This window comes from Gopherus flavomarginatus, chromosome 9 (genome assembly GCF_025201925.1).
Source record: "Gopherus flavomarginatus isolate rGopFla2 chromosome 9, rGopFla2.mat.asm, whole genome shotgun sequence".
In the NCBI taxonomy this organism is placed as follows: Eukaryota; Metazoa; Chordata; order Testudines; family Testudinidae; genus Gopherus; species Gopherus flavomarginatus.
Genome location: NC_066625.1, coordinates 4287113 through 4298539, shown reverse-complemented (window position 1 = coordinate 4298539; position 11427 = coordinate 4287113). Strand labels below are relative to the sequence as shown.

Genomic DNA, 11427 nt, shown 5'->3' with positions numbered 1-11427 from the left:
AGCTTGCTAAGACTTCAGCTCGCTTGTGGCTGTGTAGGTTGGGTGTTGGTGCACACAGCCCTTTCTTTAGGGTAACCTGGGGCATGGAGGGGGTGGGCATTACCAGCTTTCCATTCTACCCAAGAAAAAGACAGAGAAATGCAAGCAATGTTTCCTGGGATGGATTCAGTAGACTTACATCACTGAAGCTGTTTGGAGGGTCATAGGAGCACATGGGTAAAGGCCTAAATCTCATTGTTACTGAGCTGTTTGCAATCTACATCTTTGCAATAGCAGCCCAGCACATCTGCACTGCTGTGCACTCTGGCAACCTAAGCAAAATATGCACATTGGTGTGTTTGTTTTATCTTTGTTGCATGGACATTAACAGCAGAATACCAAGGAAAAAAGGAGTAGGATGTTACTGAATGCAAACTTAGCAAACCCAGGTGGAGGCTTGTGATTTCCAGCACTTCACCAATCGCTCCAGTATCAACAGATGTTTTGTCTTCATTCTGAGCTCGATAAACTTTGGTGCCTGTATTGATTTCCATTTTAAATACAATGTTCTGTGCTAATACTGTGCACTCAGTACCTTCCATCAGAGGACAGGGATGTGCTTTAGAGATTGTTAATTAAGCCTTGTACCCCCTCTGAAGTAGGGCAGTGTGGCAGCTTGACAAGCTGCTAACCTGAGGGTCAGAGGTGAAGGTGACTCACGCAAGGCTATGTAGAAAATTAGTGGGAAATTATCCGAATCCCCTGCTCTCTAACCACTCCATGTAATTGTGCTTATCAGTTTTACTGTGCCAAGAACTCTTTCATGTGAATGTGTTTTCAAGCACTTATATTCAGACCCTGAAATGTTTGAAAATTCTCTCTACGGAAACCTGATTGGGGGGAATCTGCTGATTACTGCCATATTCTAGCAGAAAGTTATCCATGATTTTTCACTGTTATGGCCAAGTCAAGAGACCTGAGTTCTATCTCCAGCTCTGATACTTAGCCTCTTTGGGCCTCAGTTTTCTCAGTCTGTAAAATGGGGATAATGACATTCAGCCAGCCTGTTTCAAGTGTTTTGAGAACTTTGGGGTCAAAGTCTGGATATGCAGCGCAAAGGTGGCAATGGGATAGATACAGCAGAAATCAAATGGGAACTCTTGCATTGAAACTCACCCTCTTCTGTGACTGTCCTCTCTAATTGTCTTGTCCAGAAATGGAACTAGAAACCAGGCTTAGTTAGTCCTCCACCACCACCACCTACCACCATGCAGCCACTAGCAGAAAGGAGCATGTAACAAGCTGAAGAACTGCAAGCCTATTTTTCTCTTGATCAAATACATTTCCATAAGAGCAGATCCCACAAACAGATTTGTTGGCAGTTCTCAGCCACAAAACCTTTCAGTGGAGACTCCAGTGTGGCTAATCTTTTATTTCACATCTTAAGCTCCAAATGACAACAGATGGAAAACATGCCTTTTGTGGCCCTGATTAATCCACTGGGGACTGGAGCCTTGTTAACTTGAAAGGGTCCATTTGTGTCTGGTTTCAGAGGCTATAATGCATCTATAACTCCGGGAGGCCGCTGGATACCTGATGGAACAGCTGCTCGGCTTAGGTTGTACCTTCTGCCCAAATCCTGTGACTAGCTGCATGATGGCAGTACTGAAAGGAAAGAGTCTCTGGGGTGGTAACTCCTTAAATAGGTATAATCTTTGCTGTTTACAGGTTGTAAACATGCATGTGCCTAAAGTGGTTTGGTGAATCAGTGCCTTAAAATGTTGTTACTAGAGAAAGAGCAGTGTCATGTATCAAAATACGATGTTAGGGCTAATTATCCTTAAGGCTACTTCTCCAGTCATTTACTCACCCCACTCTGCCAGCATCTCGGCTCTACTGCTTACAGCTGCTCTGATAGCTGGTTGCAATGGGCTTATAGAAAGAGGGAGGGATAGAATTACACCTGAATGATTGTGCTCTGATCAATTTCTTGCACCCCTGCAATGTTGTTCTAACCTAGTTTGTTTGCATTCAGTAAGCCCAGGGCTGGTTGAAAATGCAAGGGATGTTATGAAAAGAGAGCTACAGATCAGAAATCATCAGTAAAATGCAGAGCTGGTGAAGAAAAGCTCCCTGTCCCTACAGGAGTATTTTCATCAGAACCTTGGTCTTCAGACCTGTGCTGACTGAACTAACACTGCTGCTCAGTGCTTATTGTATAGCTTTTTACATCCTCAAACTTTTGCAAGTTAATTAATTAGGAGGAGAAGCACAGCTGATGGGTTCTGGTTTCTGCAGAGCCCGGGCTCAAGATCCTGAAACTCTGCCATGACAAGCTGGGCACCAGTTTCACTTTACTCTCCACTTGTAACAGGAGAAATCAGCAGCAGTCTGTCTCTCTCTCTCTCTCTCTCTCTGCTGCATCTCTGATACATTGATCTGCTGCTCTGGCAATGATCATGATACTAAATTGGTGCTCACCTGCAGGATAAAACAGGAGGGCCGGCTGGGCTGAGTGGAGGTGCGTCCCCTGTTTAAATCGAATCAGGTTCTCCGTTTAACCAGTGTCTTAGCTATTGCAAAGCACTCATCACTAGTACTTAAAATCCAAGCACCATATTATCTATAGGGTAACCTGCAGCAAGGGACCTTTAATCTGAGTTACTGTGCATTAACTTCCTTCTCTTCTTGTAAGTGTCCTGTATCTGTTACTCAGCTACAACTTCACTGCATGTGTTACGCCCTGCCAGTCAGGTTCCTTTGCCTGTTTTAACATCATAATGGTGCATCCCAGTTTATGCCCCTTCCATTCTTCTAACTCCACTGCAGATTTTGAGCTGAAATGGATCACCGAGCAGGGACTGTCAGCACAGGGATTGGCTTAAACTCTGTTGTTAGAATTCTGCAGGTGGCCCTGAGCCCTCTTTTCTCTTCGTATTACTGAAGTCTTTGGCTGTCAATTATTGCTCTTTCTACAGAGGGTAGCCACTTGTCACTTAACAGATTCTGAAAGGCTCAATAGCAACTAGCTAGTTTTCAGTTTGTGAAATGGGGAGAACAATTGCAAAATATATGCCTTGTAAACCACTTCCAAACCTCCACTTCAATCCCATTATCCAACAACAACATTCCAAACTGCTCGCAGCTCAGTTTGGGGACAGAGCGGAGGACCGGATCGTTTGAATAAATAGTTCCTATGAATTATTTACTTGGCTCTACCAAAATAAGTGAAAGGAAGTCTGGGTTAGAGAACGCCCTCTCCTCCCATCAAATGTGATCGTTTCATCTAGTGGTGTCAGATTGTTTACAAGGGTGGGGACTGAACCGCCTAATGCTGCAGTGGACCCTAGGAGAATACGTGTGCTGAAGTGTGTGAGATGTGGTTACAACATGTAAAGCAAACGGAGTCCAGCCTGCACTGATCTAACACTGCACTTTAGGATAAGTCTTTTAGAAGAAGGCTGGTCTGGTGGTTTGGTTGCTGGCCTTGCACTTACAAGCTGAGGGTTCGATTTCCTACTCTGATTTTCTGTGTGACCTTGACCAAGTCACTTAGCCCCTGGGCCTCAGTAATGGGCTAAAGCAATCCTTAGATAGATGGCTGGGATTAATTTAACTCTAACATTTAACCTCTTAACCAGTTAGTGGGCCAAAGCCTCAGCTGGTGTAAACAGCTCTACTGAAGTCAATGGAATGACCCCATTTACACCAGTTGTGCATCTAGTGCAGGATCTCCAGCAGGGACAATTCTGCAGCATTCCAACCTCCAGTTCTTCCTGTGTGAACAGCGAGACCAGTGCATTAACGCAAACCAGCCAGAGCAGCTTCCAACCAGGAGTTAAAGGCCGAGTCCGTCCTCTCAGCACGACCATCACAAGCGCTGATCTTCCTCAGTCAGCTTCCCATTGTGGCAATTAAAAGATGGCCGAGCAAGGATGTCAGGAATTTCAGCCACTGCTGTCTCCACCCTCCAGCTCAGGGCGATAACGGAATCTCATCTGAAGCACACATGCTTTAGAGCATCTGTCGGCTTTGCACACATCTCCCCTCTGGGGTGGAGGTGAGGTGAGGAGTGCAGGTTAGGCCTGGGGGCAGCCCTTTGCACAGCTCTCTTGGTCACAGTGCTGCATTTCTGGAGGATTTCCTGGACCGTGGGTCGCGCCGGCACCTTGGGGACGCTGGCAGCAGAGTCTGGGCTGTGAAGGAAAGAATCTGAGTCGCTTGGAGGCTCCTCCTCAAAGCCAGAATCATTCCTATCCTTGCTGGTGAGGTGAGGATCTTTGCTGCCTCCACTGGCCGAGGCTTGACCTAGGCTCGCTTGCAGGAGGCCAGCCCCGGCCTGCTTGACTCCAGGCAAAGACCCTGCTGAGCCTGCCTTCCAATCCTGGCTGAAGCCGTGTTCGCTCCCGTTCCCTGAACTAACAGACAGACTGTCTAGCTCAAACGTGAGGCTGGAGCTGGCTGCGCTGTCCGCCCCAGTCAGCGGGCCGCTCAGAGATCTCGATCTCGTTCTGCTCAGAGGATCCCTGCTCGTTATGGGCCTCTCCTGCGCTGAGCGAGTTGGGGGCACCGGCGTCTTGCGCTGGGGGAGGAAACTCCACTTGGAGGGGCTGGCAGCTTGCAGCAGGTTAGGGATGGAGACGCAGAGGCCAGGGTTCACCATCGTTTGGAACTTGCTGTGCGGGTTCTTGTACGGCTGGAGGAACATAGAGGGGATGTAGCCAGTGCGCTCGTTGTACCTGAGAGAAAGGCAAGGGAAAGCAACACGTAAGGATAAGGGCCACTTCCCGCATGCTCCGACCATGCCGGGGAGATCAGAGTCTCTACAGACACTCCCATCCCTGGGAAATGCAGCCAGGGGGTGCTGAGTACCAGCCACATACGCCAGACCTGGGAGACAGGGACAGAACTTGGGTGGGGGGGAGGCTGCCATTGAGGGCAAAGGGAAGACAGCGAGCTCAGAATTGGTGACACCAAAGCCAGGGGAGACAAGGTTGGGGTTGGTCCTGCTTTGAGCAGGGGTTGGACTAGATGACCTCCTGAGGTCTCTTCCCACCCTAATCTTCGATGATTCTATGACAGGTGGGACCCATGGGATGTGTAGAATGGTGTGCTCAAATAGAGCCCTTGGGGGTGAATCCATCCCAAGGGGATGGGGCACTGCAAGCTGCCCTGGTGGGATCTATGCCAGTTTTCAGCAGACAAGCACAGGGGGTCATCAGGGTGCTGCCAGGGTAACCATATCCATGCCCACGCAGATTCTGCAGCTAGGATAGTGGTGTAGTGGGTGCAGGGGGTCAGTGGCTGCCATCCCAGCCCATAGGCATGAATTCCATGCCAGTCTCTGATTACTTCCCCACACACAGTCTGGTCACTCAGGTTGGGGAGAGAGATGGATTTTGTCCTGAATGTTCCATTGAGAATTCTTAATTCTCCCAGTAGGAGATGCTCTTTCCTCCCAAGCAACACGGGACAGGCTCCCCAGCACAGGGCTAGCCGTGCCCCAAGTGCAGTCCTTCAGTTCCTGGATCCCCGCCTCCTTTAAGGGAGGCCAGCCCATTATTGTGTATCAGACATAAAGGAAGGGGAAAGATCCCTGCCTGGGTGAGAGAGTTCTCTCAAACCGTCTGGGTGACTGCCAAAGGCTGAGAGGTCCGTGGATACCCTCCCCAGGGCTGGGAATGAGTGAGCTCTCACGGAGTGCTGACTCAGCAGGGGGATAGGGGAAGAGAACCTCTTTACCAGATCAGCCACCAGCCATTGTCAGATTTCTCTAGCACCTCCACAACTACCCCAACATTCAGAGAGAGCTCATCGGCCTTCTGAGACTTGTAGGCCCGCACGGTGTAATACAGAGTCCCTGGAAGAAAGAGGAAGGGGTCATTTCTGCTTTGCAGGTAAGAGAGAGCTTTGGGTGGAGCGTGGGAACGAGAGGTAGGAACACCACACTGGACTGCCTGCCATCTGGGCAGCAGAACTGTCATAAACAGATAGTTAAGGGTTAATGTCTCTCTTACCTGTAAAGGATTAACAAGCTCAGTGAACCTGGCTGACACCTGACCAGAGGACCAATCGGGGGACAAGATACTTTCAAATCTTGGTGGAGGGAAGTCTTTGTTTGTGCTTTTTGGGTTGTTCTTTGTTCTCTCTTGGGATTAAGAGGAGCCAGACATGCAACCAGGTTTCTCCAATCTTATTGAAACAGTCTCTCATGTTCTAACAAGTAAGTACTAGATAGAAGGCGAATTAGTCTTTATATTTGTTTTCTTGATTTGCAAATGTGTATTTTGCTGGAAGGATATTTTACCTCTGTTTGCTGTAACTTATACTTAGGCTAGGGGGGAGGGAGTCCCTCTGGTCTATGTAAAGCTGAGACCCTGTAAACATTTTTCCATCTTGATTTTACAGAGAGAATTTTTATTTTTTCTTTCTTTAATTAAAAGCTTTTCTTTTTAAGAACTTGATTGATTTTTTTTATTCTTGTGTAAGACCCAAGGGGAGTGGGTCTGAACTCACCAGGGAAAGTCTGGGAGGGGGAAGGGGGAGGAAAAGGTTAATTCCTCTCTGTTTTAGGATCCGAGGAGTTTGGATCAGTGTCTCTCTCAGGGTTCCCCAGGGAAGGTTTTTGGGGGTCAGAAAGTGCACCAAACACTATATTTTGGTTGGTGGCAGCATTATCAGATCTAAGCTAAGAATTAAGTTTAGAGGGGTACATGCAGGTCCCCACTTTCTGGACGCTAAAGTTCAAAGTGGGAAGGAGACCTTGACAAGAATTTACAAGCAATAGGGGGTCATTCACCCCAGATAAAGGGACCAGACCAATGTCTAGGCACCACTTTAGACTTGCCCTCTGGACAAGGGTGAATTTCACGCATTAGAGAATCGAGCCTCAAAGCCTCTGTGCAGTGGGTAAGGGTTACGGAGATGGAAGAGCCTAGGCCTGGAGGCTAAAAGGGACCATGTCAACTCCAAATCTAGTCAGTCTACAGGAAGCTAAAGGGGGTTCCAAGTGCTACCCCTGGCCCCGAGTCCTATTGCCAGTCAGGTGTCTGGGAAAATGACCAACTGACCCACAGGGTAATTGTTGTCAAAAGCACAAAGGAAACAAATTGGGGAAAATCGTTATCACAAGGCCACTTGTAATGACAACAGGTAAAGATGTGCAGATGAGTGTGAGTTTTAAATTGACAACAGCCCTGTAAAGGACTTGCCCGAGGTCACACAACAAGTCATTGGCAGAGCTGGGCACCGGAACCCAGGTCTCTCGCGTCCCAGACCTGGGCGTTAACCACCAGCTCATGCCTCCTCTCTGTGATGTGTTTGTTTTTCAGTCTGAGCTGAAACGTATTTTTTTGCAGGACCTACTTTTAGGGGGGAAATGTTGATGTAGTGACATACAGCCCCAAGACAGCAACAGCCATGGAAAGCTCAGAGCCACAGCAAGGGATAAATAGACTCACCCGCCTCATCCAGTTCTCTGGCATTCAGACTCTCCTCTCCAGTTACTCTCGCCTCCAGATACGGAGCTGGGAACCAGGCTATTTGCTGATCCTTGTTCTCCACCAGCCACCACCCTGCGGCAATCAGCAAGAGGGTGTAATGCAGGAGCACTTTTAATAACACAATACACTGCACTTGGACACTGCTGTCAAAGTGCTTCTCAGCCGTTCATTATTGAAGCTTTGCAGCCCCTGTGTTAATTATTATAGGGGACGTGGCAACCGCCCCATATTAAAGTTGCCTAACACGTGCAACTGTTTTTACAAAGCCTCCAACTAATGATCTCTCCCAAGTTAGGTATAGAAGTCCCGACACTAACACTCCTTGTTCCACCAACCGGAACACCCTACTTCCCTTGTTCTTTTCTTCTTGACAGAATATTTACAAGCCCAACCAAGGTAAGTTATACCATTCAGTACACACAACCCATATTACAAAACACACACACACGTATTGCAAAACACACATTTTTGTCAGGCCATGAACCAGTCTAAAAATCTCTAGAATTCACATCCAAAACCAGAAAATAACCAGCCATACAAGACATACCAGTCACGTCCTTGATTAACACTTCGACAATTTCCTTCTTGGCAACTTTGAAGGGTCTGTTCTTTGTGTCTTTGGTTTCATAGGCTTCAATGCAGCTGTAGTTCTGGGAGACCACTGGCTGAGTAACAGAGGGGTTCTGTTGCTTGAACTGGTCTTTCTTTCCATCTCCCATTTCTGAGGGCATAATTATAATGCTGGAAAGTAAAGTTTGACACTGGTTTGTTCTGAAGCCGGGAGAGAGACTGCATTTCAGATCAATTTCAAGAACATCCTTTGGATGCAATTCACCTGTGTGCAGAAGACCAGGACAATGGGTAGGCAGCATTTAAGTCCATAGGATCTAAAAGCCCTCAGCAAACATTCCCAAACATACCTCTCCTCTTGCATAAGTTCTTATGGCCATTTCATAGGTGGGATACTGGGGCACAGAGCGTTTGAGAGAGATGCTCAAACTCGGTGAAACCATCATAGAGTTGGAAATAAACCTTGAAAGCCCTGGTTCCCATACTCCGTCCTTTACCACTAGCCCACACTCCTCGCAGTATCTGCATTTCCACTTTGCAGGGGTTGGTAATGACCCTTCTGAATTGCAAGAGTCAGAGGGTGTTGCACACAGGTTGTTAGCCTGCCTGTTTGCTTTCTGTCTGTTTGCAAAAGTGTCATTAACTTGCTCCATCCATTTTGCATTAAGCAAGTCATGAAAACCCTGAAATTCGCTTTGTTTCTGAGTGTGCTTTGATCTAGAATAAAAACTGCCTCATTTTTAATATGTTCATAATTATTGTTTTGCTGTTTGCCAATTGAAAACCATGCTTTCAAAAGAGCTAGTTCTCTAGATTTGAAAAGCAGTTGCTAATACAGAATCTCAGGCAGGGAAGCAGATCAGGGGTTGCTGAGACACATTATTATTAAGGAAAATATTGGCTGATTTTCAATTTTGGCTCTGCTGCACAAATATACCACGGGTCTGAGTGAAACCAGCAATATCTAGAAAATGTTAAGTTCTGCATCCTGAAAAAAGTGAGTGAGAGAATGGAAAAAGGGATCAAGATGCAAGGAAAACAGGGAAGCATTATGGAAAACATATCAGTGTTTTTATCATTCAATGTCACTTCAGTCGTCCTGCATTACTAATTAATTCAGAGTGGAGCACAAAATGGAAAACATTTCCCAGGAGAAAAACATAATTTTTTTCCACATTTTACACTGAAATTTCCCTTCCCCCTGTTTATGAAACAGAAACATGAAAAGCCTGGGAACTGTAATTCATCAGTACCTGTTTTTTGGAAAGGAAGGATCTAGGTCTTGAGTTTGTGCTTTGAAAAACTGGATCACATCTTCGCTCTGGGAGACTTTAGCATCCGCTTTCAGCAGCTCCTGGGAGTAAGTCTCCAGCAGTTTCAATCTCTCCATTGACCTGCTCAAATTCCTGCTCCTTCTCTGCATCAGTTTTGCGTCTTTGAAGTGATAGAAGCAAAACACTGTTAGCAAGTGATTATAATGTGCTGCTGCCTTGTCCACAGTACCTTCTGCCAACACATCTCTAATTCCCATCCCAGTACGAGACATCATATACAGAACCAGGATCAATTACTGTAAAATTGCTGTCTCTCTCTTCACCTTTTTCAATGGCTTGTGCCTTGGAGTTAGTGCTATTTTGTATCAAGCCTTATATTTGCCCTTGATCATATATGAAGGCTGCGCTGTATCATGTTGCAAAGGGCTTGGATCAATATTTAAACTGGAAAGTTAATTACCAAATGTGTTCCTTTTTTAACCAACACTAGGCCAGATTCTGCACTGGTGTAAATCAGCACCAGCTGAGGCTCTGGCCCAGTGACTGACTTTTAGTCCCCTGTCTGCATCCGTGCTCTCCCTCCGACCCCTCTAGTCATTTTTGTTGGTCTTCCCTTCCCTCTCTCCTGTTTGTTACATCCCCTTACCTTGAAACTTTGGAATGCTCCGGTCAGATTTCTTCAGTAAACCACCTTCTATGGGGAATTTTCTCTTCAGTACTTTCTGAGTGACCCCAGAGAGCAAGAAAGGAGAGAAAGAGAATGAGCAATGACATTCCCACCTGCCAGTAATGGCAGCAACGAAATAACACCAGTTCCAGGGATTTGTTAACTTACATGGAATTTCTTAAACTCTTCGAAAGTCCTATAGATGAGAAGGTTGTTTCGGTCTGACCAGGACACAGCCATCATGTACTTCTGAAAAAGGAAAAGGGAATAAAATAGGCTTTGATCAGCCTAGCTGAGGTTTGAGATTCCCAGACTAGGGGTGCACCAAGCATTTGTTGGGGGTCTGCAGAGAGCTGTCCAGACACAAGAGCCCTGGCTTCCAGCTGCTAAGTCACATTTAAAAAAAAAAAAAAAAAGCTAAATCCTTTCCTGGAGCTACTTTTCCCTGTAAGGAATCACTGAAGGAGGTAGAGGGAATGTACAGGATCACAGATGGAAAGGCAGGGAAACCAAGAGGCAGCCTATTAAGATGTGGCCCTGAAAAAGTTAGATTCTTCTTGTCCCAGCTGATAACTTTGTGATCCCACTATTGGCAAGCAGAAGAGCGAACATGACCTCTAGTTGAAAAAGAAAAAGCTCTAAATATATTTACGGGGAAGAGACTCAAATCAAAGTACCTTCTGCTTTCTGCACTGCATCAAGCCAACAGCTTTCACATCAACAGGGTACCGGCAACAGTTCATCTTTCCTACAGGCTGATGCTGCCCTCACTACCCACTGGGTCAAGCTCTGCAGAGTCTGCTATGGCACCTGCCTTCTGCAGACTAAATATTCAGGAACTGGAGGGAGGGGCCCTGGCTGCTCCAGCCAATCAGATTTAAGCTAAACAACCAATTTTTGTTTCCTGCTCCACCCAGAAATTTACAAGGTCCAGAAATTCCAAGAACTGCCAATTTTGACATGCCTGTCAACTGACAGCCCTGAGCTAAATCACAAATGCTGAGGGAAATCTTCCTTTATGTTGTCTGGCTCTTTGCTTTCGAGCAGAGCAATGAAAAGCGAGGCATCCCTGGGTCTTGGGTGGAGTTTGTGTGCCTAGGTGACAAATACAGGGATTCTTTGGGACAGACCAAACTAATTGTAGAATTTGAACATGTTGCCAGTGAAAGTTGCTGGGGGCCAGAGGGGGATAGGCAGCAATACAAAATGTGCTTGCTCACACTGTGGGCCATTGCCTTCCACTGCAATGGATGCATAATGCCCAGTTATACACATTCGGCTCACTAACACAGCAGGTGCACTTAGCTGCAGAGGGCTAGGGAGCGTTAATGCCACATCTGGGTATAGTTTGTAGTGTTGTTGAAGCCGTGTTGGTCCTAGGATGTGGGAGAGACAAAGTGGGAGAGGTAAGATCAGTTACTGGACCAACATCGGT

At 46.6% G+C, this 11427-nt stretch overlaps 1 protein-coding gene across 1 annotated transcript; it reads right to left on the bottom strand.

The window, feature by feature from the left end:
• Positions 1–2865: 2865 nt before the first annotated feature.
• On the bottom strand, positions 2866–10235 carry NOXO1 (NADPH oxidase organizer 1). The gene is made up of 7 exons (XM_050967277.1): positions 10161–10235; positions 9972–10047; positions 9305–9485; positions 8029–8222; positions 7440–7553; positions 5722–5839; positions 2866–4718 (listed from the first exon to the last, which is right to left on the bottom strand). Exons 1-7 carry the CDS (start codon positions 10233–10235, stop codon positions 3974–3976), a joined length of 1503 nt encoding a protein of 500 aa, XP_050823234.1. The 3' UTR covers positions 2866–3973.
• Positions 10236–11427: the final 1192 nt, after the last annotated feature.